Raw genomic sequence first — 26669 nt, forward strand, 5'->3', positions numbered from 1 at the left:
TACAGTCATTTTCTTCTAGTTTTCCTTTAGATTTACCCAAACCATATAATATGAGTTCAAACCTAAAAACTTTCAACTCATATGCAATCAGGCAGGCCTTTTCACTATATAAACAAAATGGCCCCTGCCCCCACCTTTAACTGGCCTTCACAGCATGCATGCATGTACCCTGGTGAATGAGAAATTGACGGCGATACTAACCGACACACATGGTAAATTCTTAAGTATGTGGAAGCCCTAGCTAGATTACTTCCCATTAACGCAACCACCTATGCGCTTCCTGGAACTTTAATCTAATGCCTCGTACACACGCAACGATTGTTGGCCGTGAATTTTCGGCCAACATCCGATCGGCCGATTATCGGCTTGTTAGTATGATGATTCCGACAACCGACTGTGACTTTTCGGCCAAACAAAATCTGGTGTGCATGCTATAAAATTTTTGTTGGCCGTCAACAGAACGGCCGATTTTCCGTCAGTCAGTACAGATTTCGGCAGACAAAAATCAGATGAGCAAGACTGGGCATGCTCAGAGAAGAAAAAGCACACGGAAAGTAAACCAGCACATGACAACACTTTTGAAGTTGGTTGTTGTTGGCCGAGAAAATTCATGTGCAGTCTAGAGCACATTTCAACCAACACAACAACACTGGACAAAAGACGGCCGATCGGTCGGCCAACAATCGTTGCGTGTGTACGAGGCTTAATACTATGTGTTGATATACCCATAGTGGGCCTCCAGAATAGAGAAGGCCTCCTCGTCCCCTACAACTAACCCCCCACCACCTTTATTTTTCTCCCTGCCTCTTCTTCCCCTCTTCTTTACTTTTTTCTCTTATATTTCCATCTTTCTCCTCTGACCCTCTCCACCCCAGTATTGTCTTATGCCCATAAGTAAGAGCAGTACCTCTTTTTGGCCCCATGGATGACTGTACTGTTCTCTCTAGCTCTAGGGCTCCCAGTTGAAGGGCCTTTTTCAGAAACAAAGCACATCACAATTCCAAGCAGGGTTCTGATAATTGATCATCTATGATTAATTGTCTTTCATGCCTACATCATTGTTTAATGTTTAATACCTGCGGAGGGAAACTCCTCTTGATCTTGTTCACGTTCTCACATAGTATTTTTGTGTAATTAGTCTTCTTAGCATATTTAATAAAATTCAAGTGAAAGAAGTGCCAGCCTTCTATGACTTCACTCAGATGGAAGATATGATAATCGGTTCTGGAGAGATCTGGGACAATAATCTCCTTGGGTTAAGTCTGGGCAGGCTATAAGAGCTGTGTCGCCCTGCCATATGGCCATACCCTCAGACAAAGTCGCAATGATTAAACTTATCAAAGCGCAACCATACGGTGACCAGAGGTGAGGTGGACCGTGATGACTGCGATTGTGGCGAGACGCAGGGATTTGTTCCCACACTATCCAGGGTGGTGTGCTGGCTTACTTTTGGTTATGATGTGATGGGCTTTATACTTATGTACTTGTGTGCATATTTATATTGGGGATTTTAGTGATATAGGGCATTTTAAATGGAATTACGCTATGTAGGCTATTCTTCTCTTTGAGCACGAGTGAGCATATCAACCTATGGTGGCATCTGGAACTTTATGAGGATCTGTTTATCCAGAAGGAGTTTCCAATGCCTGTTTTGCCAATCAGTAAAATGATGGCAAAAGGAGTTGTTGAGTGGGTGGGAGTGGATTTCAGTTGATCACTGTGGTGAAGCGGATGTGGAAAATAAGAAGCACTTTGGAATTTGAACTTATTGTGATTTTGTATGATTGAAAAGAGGACTTTTTCATCAAAGTGATTCAAATTGCTGGACTTTAATTCATTATTTTCACTATAAGGTGGACTGTGGATTTCACTTATCACTGAGTGATTTATGTATGTCAATATTATTATTGTTGTGTTTATGGAAACTTTTTTTTTTTGTTTGCTAAAGACTAAAAGGTGCTTTATCTTGTCATCTAACCCCTGGATATACTAGCCATTGCCATTTAGTTACAGTGGATTATATCAGGGAGCACCTCCATGGATGGGGTTGAACCAACCTCAAAAACATGTACTCAACAGTTCAGGGATATTCTGGACAGTATCTTGTACCATACAGTGTCTTGTAAGGCAGGCCATAGATGGTGCAGATTTCTTTCCTGCAACCACTGCAGACAATGCAAAGGCAGGAGGGATGCCCCTTTTAGCACTTTCAGTGTTAATGGGAATTGTAGGGGGGGGGGGGGGAGTTGTCCCCCCGCTGGGAGAAGACAGTGATTATTGCTAGCAGCTATGGTAGCCACTAGCGATAATCGCAAGTAAATCCGGCAGGCTGGTTGCGCCCATGTTGATCGATCAGCTTGGTACATTCAGCCCACCCATACATGGTTTGAACCGTCTATGGCCGGCCTAGGTGGAAAATCACGTCATTGTGAAAAAAGAGGCCTCAGGCAAACACATAAACAGTTCAGAATTCCACGGCACAAGCAGAGTTAAATTCAGCTGTTTGTGTTTCTATAAAATATTAGAAACAGATTTTTGTAGGGTGCCATTTTCTGTGTTGGCAATAGAAATAAGACATTATGTTTTATGCTATATCCTGTATCTATTTTCTGTATCACTTATAAGCTGATTAAGTACTGTGCAAAAGTTATAGGCATTTGTGAAAAAATACAAAACAGTGTTCCTAATAATTTCTGTCTTTGAGAGATCTGCTGGTCTGGCTCTTCAAGGCTGCCTTACCAAATTAAAAGTCCATATGCAATTATGGAAAGTAAATTAATATTTTTTAGACATATATTTATTCTTCCTTATGCGTTATTCTTCTTATTTCCTTCTTATACTTATATTTTCTCACATTTAATTACAGGTTATATATGTGTATACTATTCAATAGATGTAATTATACATTTAAGTGTATATTTATACATGCTATAGTTCCCTTACATAACAAATACACTCATCTTTCATTTGGCTCTAGGTCAGAATGTAAACACAAGAGCTGCCGGTCTGGTTGGCAGGGATGGCCCATATGACAAGCAACCATTCATGGTAGCTTTTTTCAAAGCAAGTGAGGTTCACTTGAGGACAGCAAGATCTGCAACAAGCAAACGCAAGAACCAGAACCGGAATCGCTATTCTCACTCACAAGATGTGTCACGTGTATCCAGTGTAACAGGTAATATGCTTAACACTGCATGCTAAGATCAGGCTGCCTGTAATGACCTGAAGTTTGGCTGATCTAAGGCTTATCCTTTATATAATTGGCCATGCATAGATTTGGACAAATGATCAAGACCTAACTTATCACCCCCCCCCCCATCAAACATTGAGAACATGCATTAAACAACAAATAATTGTGCAAATATTGTAACCACCAACATAGCCTGACATATGTGTGACAGTGGACATGTTGTCTGTGTAAACAAGAGGAGCCCATTAGAAATTTGCAAGGGAATATACAGTAAATGGGCAAGATTATTAAATAGAGAGGAACCTTCTTTTCACTGGAAATCATCCATATCAGATCAAGATATACGGTAATTCCTAAAACACCACCGTAAGGACAAAACTCTATTCTAGTAACTGCCCATGGTTATAGCGGAGTTCCGGCCTCAAAATCGACTTTACACCATCTGCTTGCTGTAATGTAGCTGAAAAAGAATTGGATAATTTCAATTTTTTTTTTTTACTTACTTACCTTGTTTTTAAAGAAAATATACTTACCTTCCTTCCTCTTCCTCCCTCTTCGACCGTGGCCCGTGCCGTCTCTTCCTGCATGCATTGACTCCTGGGAGCCGAACATCATCGATCCCAGGAGTCAATGCGCCTGCACCGGCCCTGCTCGTCACTTCCGGTTCAGGCGCGTTATTCCCTGCTGAACAGCTTCTGGGCATGCCCAGAAGCTGTGCAGGGATGACGCGCCTGCACCGGAAGTGACGAGCAGGGCCGGTGCAGGGCATTCTGGGACTCTGACGTCACCGAAGAGGACGCTTTGGCTTCAGCTGCCCACACCTGAGATGGCAGCGCTGGACAAGACATTTTCAAGGTAAGTATTTCTTCTAAAAGGTAAGTGAAACCGGGGACAGTTCAGAGGCTATCGTTGCTGAAATGCACTAGCCCTGACTGTCCGGTGGGTATTTTTATCTAAAAAAATTTTTTGAGGCCGGAACTCCACTTTAATACTTTAAAAAAATGGAATTCATATACTGAATACAATCATTACATTTCACAGGCTTTTATTTATACTTTTCCTGTATTTACATGCAGACAAAGCTCTCCAGCAAAAGTGACATTTACATGGGTTGGGGAAAACTATTATACTATTATGGGCTCAATGGTCAGCTTTAATTTATCTAGTTTAACCCCTTTACTCCAGGTGAAGCTGGTGCTTTAAATGGACTGTAACACCGAAAGCCATTAGACGAGGCTCCGGATCTTTCCGCACTGTGAGTGGGTGCATGATGCTGACCTCATTGGAAGCTGGTCATTAGTTGACCATGAGTTGTCAATGACAGGTTGGTCATATGGGGAGCCAATGGAGTACACCCAATAAATAGAGAGCAACACATATATTTGGCAGCTGGGCGCTTACCTGCTCTGCCACTATATGTGTACTGCTGTTGTATAGGGATTAAACCTTTTTTGCTGAATAGAGGAAAAGAAAACCCATTGCTGTAACTGTTTTTAAAGTATTAACTGGGATTGAGCTTTAATTTGTTTTTTGTTTTTTTGCCTACCCAAAGTCTACCTACAACTAGGTGTCCATCTAAAACTACCCTGTCTAACAGTGATAGTGCTGCTGCATAAATTCACTGCAGAACAAACAGCATGAAAATCAATTGATTTTCTAGCAGAATCAACAGGTAATAAAATTATTACAGGTGTTTAATGCTACTATGTGTTAGGCTGGCAATACATGGAGCAAAATTCACTCGATTCCCCCATTAACATAGGCAGTGTTGATGTAGGAATCCCTTCTGCCAGGGCCATTGTTTTCTCCCAGCTGGGGAGGGCCAGGTGGGAGAATCTGTCACTGCCGGGAGAAGACAGTGATTATTGATAGCGGCTATAGCAGCCACTAGTGATAATCACAGGTAAAACTCAGCATGCTGGTTGTACCCAAGTTGACCAATTGATCAACTTGGTACATTCAGCCTGCCCATACATGGTTTGAATCTCGGCTGGTTCCTGCTGAGCTGGCCGAGATTCAAACCGTGCATGGCCTGCCTAAGACTACATAATCTGCTATATGTCACTTTATATTCGACCTTAACTGTTAATTGGCTGTGACATAAGAGGGATGCCACAGGAGATAGAAACATCACACGAAGTGAGACCAGTTGTAGTGGTGAAATCAGTTAAAATACTGCTGACGTGAATGGTGATGAGTGCCAGGGAACAGGGCAAAAACATTCACTGCATACCCTATGTAGAGAAGATGTAGTAGGATGGAAGGTCCTTTAAGTTGAGGTCATGCCTTAAGGTTGCTTAGTAGCCTCCTCCTGCCACCTCGGGAATAAAAGCAAGGGGCAGGGTGGAGTGACTGGGCTTTTTGCCGAACAATGGAGCAACTAAGGGACTCTTGTCGTCTTGATCTTGCACTGAAGACATGTGTGCACATTCATAAGGGCTGTGTGCCCCCCTTCCGTGGGGGGGGCGCTTGAACTGCTCCCAATTGGAGAGGGGAGGGAAGCTACAGGACCCATAGGCTGGGAAGAGTAAGTTTGAGGAAATTTTTGCAATGTGTGGACATGGGTCTCTGCAAGGAAGCTTAGTCATTTGGAACTTTACCAAAAGTATGTGCTGCAGAAGTAACTGAGAAGTAACAGATGCCTCTGTAGATGTTGAAAGTTACATTATTGGAAATTTACAGTGCAAGGTTTAATACATTTGGAGAGAGAATGCTGACTAAGACTGTGGGTTTGATGATGGGGTTGTAACCTCGCTAGGCCAGGCTGGACCTTGTCTAGAGCACCCAAGGGGGTGATGTTGTCTCACTGTTCCACCCTGTGAGATTTAATAATTAGTAGGGGGTAATGACCCTATTTTATTTTCCCCCTATAGATGTATCCTGCAATGTTACAAATGCTTTAAAAAAGGTTCTAAAGGCTTAAGATTTTTAACATAATGCACACAAAGATCTGCCTTATGATGATACCCCTCATTAATCCTATGTATGGTTCACTGATGCATTTTAGAAATTACGTTTTTTTTTTTTTTGGGGGGGGGGGGGTTATTTTTTTTAACTGTATTTTTTGATCTGGAAAATTTCTTTGATCTACCCTGTTTTTGGGAATGTTTGCAAATGAATTTGTATATTTCCCAGTAATGTTTGAATTGGTCGTATTATCAGTGACAGTAATGTAGCTTATGGCCATCCCTACCCACTGGTGCTGCAGTAGCTCCTGTATGTAAATAAATGTATAAACTCTGTGCCTTTAGTTGCTTCTCAAGGACTTTCATATGTCATCAGGGCACAGCTTGTGTACATTACTTAACAGTTAATTTAATTTATTAATTAAAGGAGAAGTAAATTAGTATAGATCCATAAAATCCCCCAATAAATATTTATATGTTCATTGCCAGCACTTAACTTAAGAGGGGGTGTAGGAAATCTAAAATTGACTCAGATGTATAAGTGTGTTGGAAAAAAGACTAGTATTGGCAGCATTTGTTTCCTTTAAAGTAAAAATCCAGTGTCACCAGCAAGAGGAACAGCTGCTCCTTGTCATCAAAACGGTTTTTAATTTAATCATTCAAAGTGAACTATTTCCAAAACATCAGGAGCTTGTTTTAGCCACCAAGAGAGCTACAGTAAGCAGGACAAGATGTTAGTATGAACTGCAAGTTCTGTTGATCAAATTAATTCAACTGATGGTTTCTAAGATTTTATATATTTTTACCAAAAAGAAAAGAAAAACTGACACCTTATAAACAAAAGTGAACTAAGAATTCAATAAAACATAGTCACTCTATGAAGAATTCACTATTTCTAAAAATTCACCAAATATAAATATAATTCACAATTCACCAACTAAATATTTAATGCTTAGCCTTAGCTGATGGTTACTTAGCTTGCACTACTCAAAGACGTTTAGAATGAGAAAATATGCAGGTAAACCAAGGAGGAGCTGTTAAATTTGTTGCTCTCAAAATATCATTCAGAATACATGTGCAAATCTACAAAAATAGATATAACAATTTTAAAATGCAGGTATTAAAGCTAAACTGTGGGCAAATTGAAAAAATATTTTCTTTATTGTTGCCTGTTTGCCTGATTTATTCCTCTAACTCCCCTCAGTGATTTCCCTGTTTAAAGGTGGAATACGTCAGTTTTGCAGTCTTTCTGAACCACTTCATGTCCACCACTTTCTTAGCTTTGCTTATTCTTTTTCCTTTCTTTTCTTATTTCTTTTCTCCTCTTTTGCACTTCTATCTCTGGGCCTTTCACCTCTGATAGTGAGCCCAATGACAATCTTATTTGTTTTGCCCTAATTAAATGACACTTATAATATGTTAAAACAATTTTGCTAGAGCATATCTGTGATGATTATGGTACTGCCCTTGTACTGCTAATGATTGTTACTTTGAATTCTGTTTTTTCATGATAAAAAAATATTCAACCTTAAAAAAAAAACAGTTGGACAGTCATACGCACATGCATGCACGCACTCTCTGCTCTGATCTGCTCTTTTCTTTAGTGTGAGGTAGCTTCTTGCTCTCTCTGCTCCTATCTGCAAGAGATGTACAGTTCATGGCCCAGTTAGTCCTTGCTGTCTCAGTAACAGTGACCTCATCACCTTTTGCCATTGAACCCCTCCTGTATATTCAGCTGGTTGTGAGTAAACCAAAATATTTCCTGGTTTTCAGTGGCAGCTGCTGAAGTTTTAGGAGTACATCTTAACCACTTAAGCCCCGGAAGATTTTACCCCCATTCCGACCAGGGGGTATTTTGCGATTCGGCACTGCGTGACTTTAACGGAGAATTGCGCGGTCGTGCGACGCTGTACCTAAACGAATTTGGCGTCCTTTTTTTCCCACAAACAGAGCTTTCTTTTGGCGGTATTTGATCACCTGTGCGATTTTTTGATCACGCGCTATAAACAAAAAAAGAGCGTCCATTTTGCAAAAATAGCAATATTTTTCCCTTTTTTTTATATGAAATTCCCCCAAAAAAAAATGTAAAAATCAAAATTTTTTAAAATTTTCGGCCAATTTGTTTTATGCTACCTATGTTTGGTAAAAAAAATCGCAAAAAGCGTATTTTGATTGGTTTGCGCAAAAGTTATTGCGTTTACTAACAAAGGGAAATATTTTTGTCATTTTTGTTGTTTTTTTTTTTAACGCGTAATGGCGGCGATCTGCGATTTTTTTTGCGGTACTGCGACATTGTGGCGGACAGATCGGACCCTTGACTGACATTTCTGACACTTTTGGGGTTACCAGTGACATTTCTACAGTAATCAGTGCTATACATATGCACTGTTACTGTAAAAATACACTGGTAGTGAAGGGGTTAACTTTATTTGAGAGGGAGGGGCTGTGTGTTTCCCTAGGGGCGTGATTCTAACTGTGATTGGCTGGGGCTTCAGCTGTATGCAGAGTGATCAACGGATCTACATAGTAGATCCATGTGATCAGCTCTCATACAGCGAGGAGAATGACAGGCAGCTTGTTTACACAAGCTGCCTGACTTTCTCCCTCTCCCCCGCCGATCGCAGAGTGGCCGGCGGCGATCGGGTCCGCCGGTCACACGCGCGGGGGGGTCCGTGACCACTCGGGAGCGGGAGCGCGCCTCCGGGGGCGCGCGCTCGCTCCCTAGACCCTCACAAGCTAGTGACGTAGCCCTACGTCACTTTGCCTGTGAGGGGCTGACCGCCGACGTAGATAGTCGTGCGGCGGTCGGCAAGTGGTTAAAGCGGAGTTCAACCTATAAAAAAAAAAAAAAAGAAAGACATAAAAATACCCCCGTGACAGTCAGGGCTAGTGCATTCCACAATGGATAGCCTCTGAACTGTCCCGGGTTGCACTCACCTTTTAGAAGAAATACTTACCTTGAAAATTTCTTCTCCAGCGCTGCCATCTCAGGTGTGGGCAGCTTGAAGCCAGCGCGATCCTCTTCTGCTTCCTCTTCCGTCCTCTTTGGTCCCACGATGCACTGCGCCGGTCCCGCCGTCATTTCCGGGGCTGCAGCGTCATCCCTGCACAGCTTCTGGGCATGCCCAGAAGCTGTTTTGCAAGGTATGACGCGCCTGCACCGGAACTGACGTCGGGGCCGGTGAAGGCGCATTGATTCCTGGGAGCGATGACGTTCAGCTCCCAGGAATCATTGCAAGCCAGGAAGTGATGACGGGCCGTGGCCGCCGAGGGGAGGAAGAGGAAGTAAGGTAAGTATATTTTCTTCTAATCCAAGGTAAGTAAAAAAAAAAATGCGATTATCCATTTCTATTTAAGGTGACCCCGTGCATGAAGATGAACAGAAGAGTAATTTTAGGGTGGAACTCTAAGATAGTGGGGCGCCAGACCCTGCCCTTCTTTTTTTACTCCTCCCACCCCTCAAAAGCCCTATCCCTTATAGACTCCACCCACTCCATCCCCTGTATTCCACTTGCTTCCACCAATAGTGTATAGTATATTGTATCGAGTATAGTATAGTGTATAGTACAGTGTAATACTATCTCCTGTACTATATATGCTATACACTCTACACTATAGACTATACAATATACTATATGCGTTATACAATACACTATACTATATACACTATATACATATACAGTATACACTATACTATACTATACTATACACCAGGGGTTTTCAAACTATGGCCCTTCAGTTGTTAAGGAACTACAATTCTCATCATGCCTAGTCATGTCTGTGAATGTCAGAGTTTTACAATGCCTCATGGGATGTGTAGTTTCGCAACAGCTAGAGGGCTGTAGTTTGAAGATCCCTGCTATACACTATACTATATACACTATACTTTATACACTATACTATACATTATACTATATACACTATACCAGTGGTCCTCAACTCCGGTCCTCAGGGCCCACTAACAGGCCAGATTTTAGGTATTACCGTGGGGAGATGCAGACTAGAGTACTGCAATCACTGAGCAGCAAATTATATCACCTGGGATGTATTTCAGTTATCTTGCAAACCTGGCCTGTTAGTAGGCCCTGAGGACCAGGGTTGAGGACCACTGCACTATACTATATACACTATAGTATATACATTATACACTATATACTATACACTATACTTAATGAGGCTCTATCTCTATCACCTAAGGACGTTAATCTTTTCTGTGATGGTTTAATATACGTACATGATTGAGGACACTCACTCATGGAGTTCAACTTGACACCAACAAGAATCCCCCCGGGGGCCAGGCCCGATTCAATCTTAAACCCGGCCGGTGCCCAATGCTGTGCTCTGCTGTTCTCGCTCTCCTCTGGCCCCGTCATCTGATTCCCGTGACCCAGCCAGTGCTGTGCTCTGTTCAGTCTGCTGCTCTCAGTTTCTGTCGCCTCTCCTCTCTTTTATCTCTCCTCCATCTGCTCTTCACGCAACATGGCAGACCGGGGGTTGAGACTAGGGAGGGAGAGACCAAGTGTCAGAGTGCGACTTGTTGAGGGGGGGCATGGCTTAGTAGCAGGCCAAGCTGTGCAACTACAGGCAGGGAAGATATTGGCACCCTCACAGGGAGGTACCAAATTAGGCTCAATAGACTAGGGTCAGTATTTTAGCCCACCCAAATAAGCTCCTATTAACAGAATAGAATACTGGCAAGCAACCAGTAACAGTGAAGAATTCATTTTACAGTGTTCTAGATACAACGTTTTAATGATTTTTCGGACTGATGTCCTGTTGCTAGGCAGATTAGACTTTTTTTTCTAATCTACCTAGCAAGTAGCAACGGCAGCACAGCTAGAGAGAAACTTTAAAAAAAAAAAAAATAATTATAGTTTGTTTTTATTTTATCTGTTTATTTTTTTATTTGTTTACTCTTATTTTTTTTTTGCAACAAAGCTGGTGGGATGAGACTCCACTATTAAATAATTTCAGTGTAAACAGTACAACAAGTCGTGTTCCAAGAATAGTGGAAGCAGCCCCACTGCATCAGGTCGCTCTGGCTCACAATCCACCAAGAGGTGGAGGCTTGCAGTGTCTTTCTTAAAGTATCTAACACCAACAGCCTAGAATGTCTAATTCTACTGGACCTGGACTACTTGGACTGGATGGCATTGTTCCTGAGCCTCAATAATTTGTATAGACTCTTGAACTAAAGCTCTAATCGATGCTGTGCAAGTCATATTTCAAATAGAACATCCAGTGATTTTAGGTAGTGCTCTTACTAGTCTGGGCTCACTTAAAGGTCCTAAACCTGTCAAAAACGATCTATTTTTCTCCTTACTTCTACATTTTCTCTGTGATGACTGGGAAAATCCTGAGAAATAGTTTTTTCTGTACCCAATGTGGATCCAGTGATATTCAATAAAACAGTTACTGAACCTGTTGCTAGTTTTTAAGGATGCACTTCTTGCTAAATCCTTCATTTTGCTTGCAGGCCCTGCTATGCAACACAGCCATTAATGTCTAAACCGCTGGCAACAAAAGTGAGTACACCCCTAAGTGAAAATGTCCAAATTGGGCCCAATTGGCCATTTTCCCTCCCTGGTGTCATGCGACTCGTTAGTGTTACAATGTCTCAGGTGTGAATGGGGAGCAGGTGTGATAAATTTGGTGTAATCACTCTCATTCTCTCATACTGGTCACTGGAAGTTCATCATGGCACCTCATGGCAAAGAACTCTATGAGCATCTGAAAAAAAAGAATTGTTGCTCTACATAAAGATGGCCTAGGCTATAAGAAGATTGGCAAGACCCTGAAACTGAGCTGCAGCATGGTGGCAAAGACCATGCAGCGGTTTAACAACACAGGTTCCACTCAGAACAGGCCTCGCCATTGGTCGACCAGAGAACTTGAGTGCACATGCTCAGCGTCATATCCAGAGGTTGTCTTTTGGGAAATAGATGTATGAGTGCTGCCAGAATTTCTGCAGAGGTTGAAGGGATGGGGGGTCAGCCTGTCAGTGCTCAGACAATATGCCGCACACTGCATCAAATTGGTCTGCATGACTGTTGTCCCAGAAGGAAGCCTCTTCTAAAGATGATGCACGAGAAAGCCTGCAAACAGTTTGTTGAAGACAAGCAGACTAAGGACATGGATTACTGGAACCATGTCCTGTGGTCTGATGAGACCAAGATAAAATTGTTTGGTTCAGATGTGTCAAGCGTGTGTGTGGTGACAACCAGGTGAGGAGTACAAAGACAAGTGTGTCTTGCCTACAGTCAAGTATGGTGGTGGGAGTGTCATGGTCTGGGGCTGCATGAGTGCTGCCAGCACTGGGGAGTTACAGTTCATTGAGGGAACCATGAATGCCAACATGTACTGTGACATACTGAAGCAGAGCATGATCCCCTCTCTTCAGAGACTGGGCCCCAGGGCAGTATTCCAACATGATAAAGACCGCAAACACACATCCAAGATGACCACTACCTTGCTAAAGAAGCTGAGGGTAAAGGTGATGGGCTGGCCAAGCATGTCTCCAGACCTAAACCCTATTGAGCATCTGTGGGGCATTCTCAAACAGAAGGTGGAGGAACGCAAGGTCTCTAACATCCACCAGTTTTGTGATGTTGTCATGGAGGAGTAGAAGAGGACTCCAGTGGCAACCTGTGAAGCTCTGGTAAACTCCATGCCCAAGAGGGTGAAGCTCTGCTTCAGTATGTCACAGTACTTGTTGGCATTCATGGTTCCCTCAATAAACTATAGCTCCCCAGTGGCGGCAGCACTCATGCAGCCCCAGACCATGACACTCCCACCACCATGCTTGACTGGAGGCAAGACACACTTGTCTTTGTACTCTTCACCTGGTTGCAGCCACACATGCTTGACACCATCTGAACCAAATAAGTTTATCTTGGTCCCATCAGACCACAGGACATGGTTCCAGTAATCCATGTCCTTAATCTGCTTTTCTTCAGCAAACAGTTAGCGGGCTTTAATGTACATCAATTTTAGAAGAGGCTTCCTTCTCGGACAACAGCCATGCAGACTAATTTGATGAAGTGTGCGGCGTATGGTCTGAGCACTGACAGGCTGACCTCCCACCACTTCAACCTCTGCAGCAATGCTGGCAGTACTCATACGTCTATTTCCCAAAGACAACCTCTGGATCTGATGCTGAGCATGTGCACTCAACTTCTTTGGTCAACCATGGTGAGGCCTGTTCTAAGTGGAACCTGTCCTGTTAAACCACTGTATGGTCTTGTCCACTGTGCTGCAGCTCAGTTTCAGGGTCTTGGCAATCTTCTTATAGCCTAGGCCATCTTTATGTAGAGCAACAATTATTTTTTTCAGATCCTCAGAGGTCTTTGCCATGAGGTGCCATGTTGAACTTCCAGTGACCAGTATGAGAGAGTGAGAGCGATAACACCAAATTTAACACACCTGCTCCCCATTCACACCTGAGACCTTGTAACACTAACAAGTCACATGACACAGAGGAGGGAAAATGGCTAATTGAGCCCAATTTGGGCATGTTCACTTAGGGGTGTACTCACTTTTGTTGCCAGCGGTTTAGACATTAATGGCTATGTGTTGAGTTATTTTGAGGTGACGGCAAATTTACACTGTTATACAAGCTGTACACTCACTACTTTACATTGTAGCAAAGTGTAATTTCTTCAGTGTTGTCACATGAAAAGATATAATAAAATATTTACATAAATGTGAGGGATGTACTTACTTTTGCAAGATACTGTATATATAAATGCACATACATACAGATAGCCTTTTTAAAAATGGCAGAGTACTGTACTTTAACTTCCTGCTGGGTATTGCACTGTAGGGGGAGGCAGAGAGCACAGAACACACTGTGCTTTCACTTTCTTAGGTCAATTTACAGTTCAACTGAGGATCGGGAAGCTCAGTCTCAGCCGCCCTTGCTGCTCCTCCTATCCAGGCATACAGGAGGCCTGTTCGGGCCCCCTGCAGCATGGGGCCGGGTCGCGATGGCGACTCCTGCAACCCCTGTATGTCCGCCCCTGCATCATATATACTAGGGGGAGTACAACTGGGAGAATCAATGGTGGAGAAGGATCTGGGTGTTCTGGTAGATCATAAGCCTAACAATAGCATGCAATGCCAAGCAGCAGCTTCCAAAGCAAGCAAAATCCTTTATTGCATTAAGAGAGGTATAGACTCCAGAGAGAGAGATATCATTTTGTCCCTGTACAAATCATTAGTAAGACCTCATCTGGAATATGCAGTTTATTTTTCGGCACCAATTCACAAAAAGGATATCAAGGAATTGGAGAAAATGCAGAGAGGGGCAACCAAACTGATAAGAGGCATGGAGGAGCTCAGTTATGAGGAAAGATTAGAGGAACTGAATTTACAGTATTCTCTCTTGAGAAGAGGAGATTAAGGGGGGATATGATCAACATATATAAATACAGGCCTTTTTTTCTCAGAGAATAGGTGTAGGAACTCCCCCTTTTTAAGTAAATTCTTGTCTTCCTCCTACCTGTAGCACCATTTCTTGATTCCACCCCCCTCTCAGCAGGGCCGGCCTGGCCTAGCGGGATACCGGGAGATTTCCCGGTGGGCCGCTTTAAGATGGGGCCGCTACCGCCGCTTTAAGATGGGGCCGCGTTAAGATGCCACTTTAAGATGGGGCCGCGTTAAGATGCCGCTTAAGATGGGGCCGCCTGCTACCGCCGCTTTAAGATGTGGCCGATTGATACTGGCCGCTGCAGCCCCAGCCCCCGCTGTGCTCCGGCTCCAGCGACGGATCTTCTCCTACGCCAGCCGATGTGAGCGTCCTCACGTCACATCCGGCGGGCGGCGGCGGATCATCATCTCCTGCATCTCTGCATGATGGCGCCGATCCCTCCCCCAGCAGCATCATCGCAGCAGAAGGACAGGTCACAGTGTGACCTGAGCGGAGCAGCAGGCTGAGCGGAGCAGCAGAACCTGAGCTGCCACATGTAAACAGCCAGGTAAGAGTAAATGCCGGGGGGGCTATCCTATCACAATACTGACCCCCTAATATAATGCTGACCTAATACAATGCTGACCCCCCCCCCTAATACAATGCTGACCCCCCCTAATACAATGCTGACCCCCCCCCTAATACAATGCTGACCCCCCTAATACAATGCTGACCCCCCTAATACAATACTGACCCCCTCCCCCTAATACAATGCTGATGCGCCCCCCCCCCCCAAATTTAGGGGAGGGGGGAAACTACTGTATTAGGGGGAGGGGGAAATTAGCATTGTATTAGGGGGAGGAGGCCTTGGGGGGGGTTAGCATTTTTTTAGGGAGAGGGGGGCGGTCAGCATTTTATTAGGGGGAGGGGGTTAGTGTTGTATTAGGAGGAGGGGGCAAGGGGGGTCAGCATTGTATTAGGAGGAAGGGGCTGCGGGGGAACAGCATTGTATTAGGAGGAGGGGGATCGGCATTGTATTAGGGGAAGGGGGCCGGGGGGGTCAGCAGTATATTAGGGGGGTTAGAGGGGGATCAGCAGTGTATTAGGGGGAGGTGGGGAATCAGCATTGTATTAGGGGGAGGGGACCGGGGAGAACAGCATTGAATTAGGGGGAGAGGGCTGGGGGGAACAGCATTGTATTAGGGGGAGGGGGCCAGGGGGTCAGCAGTGTATTAGGGGGAGGGGGCCAGGGGGGTCAACAGTATATTAGGGGGGTGGGAGGGGGATCAGCAGTGTATTAGGGGGAGGGGGTGATCAGTATTGTATTAGGGGGAGGGGGTGATCAGTATTGTATTAGGGGGAGGGGCCAGGGGGGTCAGCAGTGTATTAGGGGGAGGGGCCAGGGGGGTCAGCAGTGTATTAGGGGGAGGGGCCAGGGGGGTCAGAAGTGTATTAGGGGGAGGGGCCAGGGGGTCAGCAGTGTATTAGGGGGCGTGGCTGGGGGGGGAACAGCATTGTATTAGGAGGAGGGGGATCGGCATTGTATTAGGGGAAGGGGGCCGGGGGGGTCAGCAGTATATTAGGGGGGTTAGAGGGGGATCAGCAGTGTATTAGGGGGAGGGGGGATCAGCATTGTATTAGGGGGAGGGGACCGGGGAGAACAGCATTGTATTAGGGGGAGAGGGCTGGGGGGCAGCATTGTATAAGGGGGAGGGGGGAACTGCATTGTATTAGGGGGAGGGGCCAGGGGGTCAGCAGTGTATTAGGGGGAGGGGGCCAGGGGGGTCAGCAGTATATTAGGGGGGGTGGGAGGGGGATCAGCAGTGTATTAGGGGGAGGGGGAATCAGCATTGTATAAGGGGGAGGGGGGATAAGCATTGTATTAGGGAGAGGATAAGCATTGTATTAGGGGGAGGGAGCCGGGGGGGGGTCAGCAGTATATTAGGGAGGTTGGAGGGGGATCAGCAGTGTATTAGGTGGAGGAAGGAATCAGAATTGTATTAGGGGGAGGGGCCCATGGAGAACAGCATTGTATTAGGGGGAGAGGGCTGAGGGGGGGGGGCAGCATTGTATTAGGGGTTAGCTCAGCATTGTATTAGGGGGAGGGGGCCAGGGGGATCAGTAGTGTATTAGATAGTGGGTAGGGGGGGCCATCAGCAGTGTATTAGATAGCGGGGAGGGGGGCCAGCAGTGTATTAGATAGTGGGGAATGGGGCCAGCAGTGTATTAGATAGTGGGTAGGGGGGCCATCAGCAGTTTATTAGATAGTGGGGAAGGGGGCCAGCTGTATATTGGATAGTGGGGAAGGGGGCCAGCAGTGTATTAGATAGTGGGTAGGGGGGCCATCAGCAGTGTATTAGATAGTGGGGAAGGGGGCCAGCTGTGTATTGGATAGTGGGGAAGGGGGCCAGCAGTGTATTAGATAGTGGGTAGGGGGGCCATCAGCAGTGTATTAGATAGTGGGGAAGGGGGCCAGCTGTGTATTGGATAGTGGGGAAGGGGGCCAGCAGTGTATTTGATAGTGGGGAAGGGGGCCAGCAGTGTATTAGATAGTGGGGAAGGGGGCCAGCAGTGTATTAGATAGTGGGGAAGGGGGTAAGCAGTGTATTGGATAGTGGGGAAGGGGGCCAGCTGTGTATTGGATAGTGGGGAAGGGGGCCAGCAGTGTATTAGATAGTGGGGAAGGGGGTAAGCAGTGTATTGGATAGTGGGGAAGGGGGCCAGCTGTGTATTGGATAATGGGGAAGGGGGCCAGCTGTGTATTGGATAGTGGGGAAGGGGGCCAGCAGTGTATTAGATAGTGGGGAAGGGGGCCAGCAGTGTATTAGATAGTGGGGAAGGGGGCCAGCAGTGTATTAGATAGTGGGGAAGGGGGCCAGCAGTGTATTAGATAGTGGGGAGGGGGGCCAGCAGTGTATTAGATAGTGGGGAGGGGGGTAAGCAGTGTATTGGATAGTGGGGAAGGGGGCCAGCTGTGTATTGGATAGTGGGGAAGGGGGCCAGCTGTGTATTGGATAGTGGGGAAGGGGGCCAGCAGTGTATTGGATAGTGGGGAAGGGGGCCAGCAGTGTATTGGATAGTGGGGAAGGGGGCCAGCAGTGTATTAGATAGTGGGGAAGGGGGCCAGCAGTGTATTAGATAGTGGGGAAGGGGGCCAGCAGTGTATTAGATAGTGGGGAAGGGGGCCAGCAGTGTATTAGATAGTGGGGAAGGGGGCCAGCAGTGTATTAGATAGTGGGGAAGGGGGCCAGCAGTGTATTAGATAGTGGGGAAGGGGGCCAGCAGTGTATTAGATAGTGGGGAAGTGGGTAAGCAGTGTATTGGATAGTGGGGAAGGGGGGCCAGCAGTGTATTAGATAGTGGGGAAGGGGGGCCAGCTGGGCTGTTCCTAGAGCCTGTGGCCTCCCAGCTAGGCTGTCCTTAATTCTGTATGAGTGGTAGGGAGCCAGAGAGCGCTAAATGTCCGTTGGTTAGGGGCGTATATTACTCGCCTTGCCTTGGGTGCTGACAACCCATGCTACGCCACTGGGGCTGGCATACTAATGTTATGGGGCTGGTATGAAATTATTTCCAGGGCTGGTCTTTATTCCCAGTCCGGCCCTGCCTCTCAGTACCGCCCCTTTTAGAGAATACAGATCCAAGTATAATTTTTTGGTGCTAAGTAGTTTGTATGGAATGTGTTAATTATAACAAGAAACGCAGTAAAATAGATCCCCTGCAGCCAGCAACAATAGACCCTCCCCACCAACAATAGATTTCCCGCAGCAGCAATGAAACCCTGCAAGAAAAATACCACCCCAGCAACAATAGACCTTGAGTAGCAACAACTGATCTCCCAGCTGCAAGCATCAAAAGACCCCTGCCTCAACAGCAGATCCCTTCCAGCAGCAATTGACCCTGCCCAGCAACATAGCCCCCCCCCCCCTCCCCCCAGCAAACCAGCAACATTGGACCTGTCCAGCTCAGTAGATTGCTTTAAAAAAGGCCTGGATTCTTTCCTAAATGTACAAAATATAACTGAATACTAACATTTATAGGTAATGTTGATCCAGGGAATATCCGATTGCAACTTCGGGGATCAGGGAGGAATATTTTCCCCTGCTGAAGCAAATTGGATCATACTTTGCTGGTTTTATTTTGCCTTCCTCTGGATCAAGTGTGGGTATAGGATTGTGTATAAAGGATTGTAATTCCCCCCCTCCTTTTTTATTGGTTGAACTGGGTGGACTTGTGTCTTTTTTTTCAAGCAGATTAACTATATAACTATTCATTCCAACTTCTCTGCTCAAGAAAAATATGTGCTGAGGGCTTTTTATAATAGAAAGCACCTATTCTGACTGCTATAGATGACTCTAAGGTCTCATGTACACTGGACGTTTGAAAAACTCTTCTGAACGCTGGAACTTGAAAGTTAGTAGACGAAGTACAAAAATGTCCATTTGACCACTTTAACACGCCACGTTTACTGGCGTTCATGAGCGTTTTCGTTTGGTAGCATTTTAGCAGATAACAGATTTTACTGATCCCTAATGCGTACAATGCAGGGTCTCTCTCTCTCTCATTTATCAGCAGCAGTGTACATGAGGCCTTACATGTGTAATACAAGAAGCCAGGCATACTGAGGAGTCCCAACGATGTCACAGTAAATGTGCATGCAGCAACCAAATTATGCAAATCACAAAGGTATGCAGCACTCATTATTCCATTTAAGAAGTAGAGTCCAATCTGCAACCAACTCTAAGGCTGGCCATACACTATACAATTTTCTTATTCAATTTCCTTTAGATTTACCTTAAACTATGTAGTGCAAGGGCCTTTCTGATTACATACAAATTGAAAGTGTTTAGGTTTGACCCTATATCACATGGTTTTGGTAAATCTAAAGCAAAGTTGAACAAGAAAATTGTATAGTGTATGGCCAGCCTAACTCATGTAGACTGGTTCTCTCAACCACAATCTAAGATGTCTGGCCAGAATAGCTGAATGCAGAAATATGGATTCAGTGCAAGCTGTCTTTCATTTACACAGCAGAAAAGCAATGAGATATGATTAATGGCAATCATTTAACACTGTCTGTTAACTCTGAAATAAGAAATTTCAGTTCTGGTTTCCACAAAAATATAAGATGTCCCTCCGGTACATGTCTTAAACTGAAAAGCAGAGCTTCTTTTTTAAAATTACACTTGTGATGAGAAAATCGTGTCCTTTGGATCTTACTGTACAGCCAAAACTCAGAAACCCGATCTAAGCAGGCAGTACTATGAAAAAACAGATGTTTTTACAGTTAGATGTGACTTTGACACAGAGAATTTTGTCTTGTCTTTATTACAAAGCAGGAGCACCAAATATATGCCTGGTTGTTATTATTTTTTTTTTTTTTTCAAATTTTTTATTTAAAGAATACAAAACAGGCAACAAGCAAATATGCAGATTCATGAAACATCAGGTTTGTCATCACAACACAAAAGTGCGGGGAACCAAAAGCGGACAGTATGAGTAAACACAAAAAGGTGGACCGCTACTTCAAATTGCATTTATGAAGAGAACGCGCTATTCCCAGGGCCTCCGTGTAGGGGAGGCAAACTTACCCTGGGAAGGACGTCTCTAAAGTCAAACCAGCAAACCAACTAGCGAAGGAGGACAGGGGAACCGTCCTCCAAGTGGGCAGACGCCTGAGCCTGAGTGCATCCTGAAAAAATGTTTTTTTCATTTTATGGTAACCAGGGTGAAAAAAAAAAGGAAAGATGCTATAAGAAAGATAGAAGGAAAACTTGAACAGAGGGAAAGGCAGGGGGGGGGGGGGTTGGTTGTTATTATTGACCAGTGTTGTGATTTGTGAAAAGAGCCTATTCTATAACCATTGATAAGAACTGTTGTAAAGAAATGTGAATTCTGTAGTTGGCTACAATTGTACTAAAGTAGAAGTAAAGCCAAAGCTATTTTGGCTATACTTTTCCTGGGAACCACAGGAGTGCAGCGTGTTTTCAGCCAATAACAGGCTAAAGTCTGCTGTTGGCATAACGTCACTCAGCCAAGCCAGGCTTGGGAAAGATTCTGACTTTACAGTTGAGAACCACCTACATGCCTAAATTGGTAGCTGAGTGATAAGCGGTCTTTGATCTCTAGGTTTTCAGTCTTAGAGCCGGCAGAGCACAAATGCAGTTTCAGATCAATGCTGCATCCATCTAGGTGAGTATAAATGTTATTTTTTTCACAAGCCCTTATTTCTATTTTAAAGTGGTTTTTCAGGTGACTCTGTTGGCAGCAGAGACCTGGAAAGCAAACAGAAAATTGTCATTATTACCTGCAAGTTAATTTGGTTCTACTACAACTGCATTTGGAAATTCTTAGAAGGCATTTCTCTGTAGTGATACATATGTACTGTATCAGAAGAAGTAGAGGTCCTTAGGGTCACCAGTATGTCTTTTTTTTATACCTAAATGAAATACAAAAAAACTATCAGCGCAAACCCAATATATGTGATAAAATAACTCAACCTCAATTCACTGTGCATAAATCAGGTGTGTGAAAGTATATAAGTGGTATCCGGCAGCATACACCAATCGTGTTTCACAAATCACAATAAACTATAAATCCTACCAAAATGTGATGCGCCAGAAATATAATAAAAAAGTGATGACTTTAAATACAATAAATCATATCCAGTTCATAAGGCACATAGCAATGTGTGTGCTTCCAATAAAGTGATATGAAGAGTGTCCCCGTATCCAATTGAAGGCACGGCTGAGTGCCCAACAAATGTGAGTTGATCTGCCTTTCTCTAATAAAGCACACCCTTATTAGTAAGCAGAGAGCACTAGATTTCTTCATCTGTTTTTTATATGTCCCGGGATCCCTCGAGGTGCAATATAGTGTGGCTCTTTCCTGGAAGTCTGATCCATGATACATGTGATTGCTGGCCCGTTTGGGTCCTTTAGGAAGGTGAGAGGCTAATTCACCTGGTGGAGGGATTCACTAATTGGTGTTTACAACTTGTTTTCATCACTGGATTTTCTTCAATTGGATACGGGGACACTCTTCATATCACTTTATTGGAAGCACACACATTGCTATGTGCCTTATGAACTGGATATGATTTATTGTATTTAAAGTCATCACTTTTTTATTATATTTCTGGCGCATCACATTTTGGTAGGATTTTTTTTATACCTATTGCAGTTTGCCACAAACCTTACAGGTAGCAGATACATCAGAAAATGCATACAAGATGAGAGAAACTTTAGGAGTTTAATGCAATACTGATTCTGTAGTCCTATTGCTTTTGTATTGAAGTGGACCTAGCATCAGATATTTTTTTTTATTTTTATTTTTTTTTGTAAGTTCATGCTAAATAATATGTAACAAGACTTGCAGGAATGTATAATGTCACAGCAGTGGCGTCGGCAGGGGGGGGCTGACAGGGACTATAGCCCCGAGTGTCCCTTTGAAAAGCCCCGAGTCTCCTCTTCAAGTTAGAAAACTGTTAGCCCCGAGCCTCCTCCACCCCCTCACCTGGCTGGCTGACTGCCCCTGTGTACTCCTTCGCTGCCTTCGGTCGTTCTTCCTTCCTTTTCGCCTGCAAGCCGCGGAGCCGCTGACACACTGGTTGCTAGCCTGCCGCTTAGCATCTAGCAACCAGTGACGTCAGTACAGGAGCGTCAGGTCAGGTCACGTGACAGCAGCAGCAGAGCGCGCGGCGGCCCCGAGAATTCCGCCTCCGCGCCATGAACTGACTCCACCCACCGGCCACCTCCCTCTTCTGGCACTGGTGCCGTTTCCAGTCAGAGAGGGAGAAGAGAGGACATGTGGTGACCACCAGCCAGGACCAGGTAGGCGGCAGGGCGGGCAGGCGAAAGCTTGCCAGAAGCCGGCGATCGTTGGGGAAGAGAAGAGGATTGTTTTGTGAGGGACCAGGTGATGGCTTAGCGTAGAAATTATAGTAGGAGACCCCGTAACATACATGTGCATTAATTTACCACTGTTGGAACTTGGCAGGACTTTCTTTAATGGCTGGTGTGTGTGTCACTGGGACAGGAAGATGGGAGAAATCTCTGTAAAGGACGCACAGGGAGCAAAGAAAGCTTGCCAAAGGTTCTATGCTTCTTTACTTGAGTAGAAAAAAAATGTTACTAGTAGTACTTAACAGCTGAGCTCATACAGAACTGGGCCTGGTTGAAATATATATATTGAATATTTCAACAAGGCCCAGTTCTGTATGAGCTCAGCTGTTAAGTACTACTAGTAACATTTTTTTTCTACTCAAGTAAAGAAGCATAGAACCTTTGGCAAGCTTTCTTTGCTCCCTGTGCGTCCTTTACAGAGATTTCTTCCATCTTCCTGTCCCAGTGACACACACACCAGCCATTAAAGAAAGTCCTGCCAAGTTCCAACCAAAATACTGTCAGCAATACAAACCTAAATTTAAAAGAAAATGTTTGGCTGCTGAAATTCCACAGTGCCGGTTCACACTTGTGCGATGCGGGAAGGCTGCGAATATGCAGTGTGTTCCCGCATCGCATTCGCACATCTGGCAGTTCACACTGCCATATGCGATATGCAGGGGGTGTCAATTAAAAGTTAACGACACCCCCAGTTGCGATAGCATATCGCAGTGCATTCTGGAAGTTCGCACAGAATCGGATCGCACAAGTGTGAACCACTGTGCGATCCGATTCTGAGGCGGCTCAAAAAATGCCTCATGTGCGTGTTTGCTGCGGATGCGCTGCGAATTCAGCCATACAAAGTGTATGGCTGAACTCGCATCCGCACAGGAGATCGCATGTAATGAAGGAGCAGTGCGCTCCGAATTACATGCGATGAGCGCATCCGCAGAAGTGTGAACCGGCACTTAATATTGCCTATATATATATATATATATATATATATTATTTATATTTTCCATCTCCTGTCTGTACCCTATCTTCTACTTGACTACAAATACCTTCTGGCAGCGCACAGGCCTCTCTTTTCTGCTTTTATACTTGCATGTTAGGTCCCTTTCACACGGTCCGCATTCCGTTGTGGACCGTGCTCTGCTCAGCGGGGATCGATCCGCCGATCCCCGCTGAGCCGGCGGATGACAGCTCCGTCTCGGCACTGTGTGCGGAGAGGGAGGTGTCAGAGCCCCGCTGCTCTCTATGGGGAATCGGATGACAGCGGACCACCTGTCCGCTCTCATCCGATCCCCAGGACGGATGGAAAATAGGGTTTCCATCCGTCTGGATTTCACGGACAGGATCGGATGCGGATGGCAGCTGGTGTCAGCGGACATGTCACCACTGACATCTGCTGCTCCATAGGGCTGAATGGGGCATCCGATCAGATCCACCTAAAAAACTGACAGCAATACCCACCAACATTACCCAGCAGCAGTAACCGCCAGCACTACCCACCAGCGGTAATCACCAGCAGTACCCACCAACATTACCCAGCAGCAGTAACCGCCAGCACTACCCACCAGCAGTAATCACCAGCAGTACCCGCCAGCACTACCTGCCAGCAGTAACCCCCAGCACTACCCACCAGCGGTAATCACCAGCAGTAACCGCCAGCACTACCCACCAGCTTTACCCATCAGCGGTAACCACCAGCATTACCTGCTAGCATTACCCGCCAGCACTAACTACCAGCACTACCCACCAGCATTACTCACCAGCAGTACCCGAAAGCTTTACCCACCAGCTTTACCCACCAGCAGTAACCACCAGCACTACCTGCCAGCAGTAACCGCCAGCACTATCCACCAGCGGTAACCACCAGCAGTACCCGCCAGCATTACCCGCCAGCACTAACGGCCAGAACTACCCACCAGCATTACTCACCAGCAGTACCCGAAAGCATTACCCACCAGCAGTAACCACCAGCAGTAACCGCCAGCACTACCTGCCAGCAGTAACCCCCAGCACTACCCACCAGCGGTAAGCACCAGCAGTACCCACCAGCACTACCTGCCAGCAGTAACCCCCAGCACTACCCACCAGCGGTAACCACCAGCAGTACCCGCCAGCACTCCATGTCTGACCCTCTCTTCTCCTCCTCTCTCCTCTTCTCCTCTCCATGTCTGACCATCTCCTCTCTTCTCTTCTCCTCTCCATGTCTGACCCTCTCCTCTCTTCTCCTCTCCATGTCTGACCTTCTCCTCTCCATGTCTGACCCTCTCCTCTCCTTGTCTGACCCTCTCCTCTCCTTGTCTGACCCTCTCCTCTCCTTGTCTGACCCTCTCCTCTCCATGTCTGACCCTCTCCTCTCCATGTCTGACCCTCTCCTCTCCTCTCCTCTCCATATCTGACCATCTCCTCTCCATGTCTGACCCTCTCCTCTCTTCTCCATGTCTGACCCTCTCCTCTCTTCTCCATGTCTGACCCTCTCCTCTCCATGTCTGACCCTCTCCTCCATGTCTGACCCTCTCCTCTCTTCTCCTCTCCATGTCTGATCCTCTCCTCTCCATGTCTGATCCTCTTCTCTCCATGTCTGACCCTCTCCTCTCTTCTCCTCTCCATGTCTGACCCTCTCCTCTCTTCTCCTCTCCATGTCTGACCCTCTCTTCTCCTCTCCATGTCTGACCCTCTCCTCTCCATGTCTGACCCTCTCCTCTCCATGTCTGACCCTCTCCTCTCCATGTCTGACCCTCTCCTCTCCTTGTCTGACCCTCTCCTCTCCATGTCTGACCCTCTCCTCTCCTTGTCTGACCCTCTCCTCTCCTTGTCTGACCCTCTCCTCTCCTTGTCTGACCCTCTCCTCTCCATGTCTGATCCTCTCCTCTCCATGTCTGACCCTCTCCTCTCCATGTCTGATCCTCTCCTCCATGTCTGACCCTCTCCTCTCTTCTCCATGTCTGACCCTCTCCTCTCCATGTCTGATCCTCTCCTCCATGTCTGACCCTCTCCTCTCTTCTCCTCTCCATGTCTGACCTTCTCCTCTCCATGTCTGACCCTCTCCTCTACATGTCTGACCCTCCCGTCTCCATGTCTGATCCTCTCCTCTCCTCTCCTCTCCATGTCTGATCCTCTCCTCTCCTCTCCATGTCTGACCCTCTCCTCTCCTCTCCATGTCTGACCCTCTCCTCTCCTCTCCATGTCTGACCCTCTCCTCTCCTCTCTTCTCCTCTCCATGTCTGACCCTCTCTTCTCCGCTCCATGTCTGACCTCCTCTCCTCTCTTCTCCTCTCCATGTCTGACCCTCTCTTCTCCTCTCCATGTCTGACCCTCTCTTCTCTTCTCTTCTCCTCTCCTCCATGTCTGACCCTCTCTTCTCCTCTCCATGTCTGACCCTCTCTTCTCTTCTCTTCTCTTCTCTTCTCTTCTCTTCTCTTCTCTTCTCTTCTCTTCTCTTCTCTTCTCTTCTCTTCTCTTCTCTTCTCTTCTCTTCTCTTCTCTTCTCTTCTCCTCCATGTCTGACCCTCTCTTCTCCTCTCCATGTCTGACCCTGTCTTCTCCTCTCCATGTCTGACCCTCTCTTCTCTCCTCTCTTCTCCTCTCCATGTCTGACCTTCTCCTCTCCATGTCTGACCCTCTCCATCCCACCCCATGTCTGACCCCCTGTACTCCTCTCCATACCACCCCTTGACTGACCCTTGACTGAGGGGGGGCATTGGGTGGAGCTTGGGCGGTACTTTTAAATGTGGGAGGAGCTTGGGCGGGACTTCCTTTAAAATGTGGGAGGGGTTATCAAATTTACCTTCGGGCTGAAGCCCCTGGTCTTTTTCCCACCTAGCAACGCCCCTGTGTCACAGAGATCACAGTTCTACTACTGACAATGCCCATTTCTGCTTTTCTTTCCAGAAGGACAATGCCATCTTTGTTCAGGCATCATTCTGGGTCAGCATCTACTTAATGCACTGGGGTGCAGTTTCAGATGCAACAAAGTCATTTTAAGTGGTCTAGCCTGAATAAATCGGGATGTCTGTCAAGTCCTCAGGGCCCCATGACGCCCTTCTTTGGATCCCCAGCGTTCCCTCCGGTGGCCTCGTGTTCCAGATTTGGCTCCTGGAACGCAACGGACCATCGACGGGTATCCCAAATTCTCCGAGCTGACCCGTCCCTGTTGATGTCTCCTACATCCGCCGCCCCCCGGTGGTGATCTTGTGAACTGGCTGCAGCGCCGCCAGGCCCTCTCCTATATACACACCCTGCCCTCGTTGACTGAGGTTAGGGGAGACCCTTCGGAG

At 45.9% G+C, this 26669-nt stretch overlaps 1 protein-coding gene across 1 annotated transcript in view; it reads left to right on the plus strand.

The window, feature by feature from the left end:
• The window catches only part of BMP6 (bone morphogenetic protein 6), a 278729-nt gene that overhangs the window by 212417 nt on the left and 39643 nt on the right, over window positions 1–26669 (plus strand). Inside the window, exon 4 of the mRNA XM_082258764.1 lies at window positions 2978–3175. Within this exon, the coding sequence (XP_082114890.1) occupies window positions 2978–3175 (198 nt within the window). The remainder of the gene's footprint in view (window positions 1–2977; window positions 3176–26669) is intronic.

Source organism: Pelophylax lessonae, assembly GCF_965119305.1.
Source record: "Pelophylax lessonae genome assembly, chromosome: 5".
NCBI classification, from domain to species: Eukaryota; Metazoa; Chordata; class Amphibia; order Anura; family Ranidae; genus Pelophylax; species Pelophylax lessonae.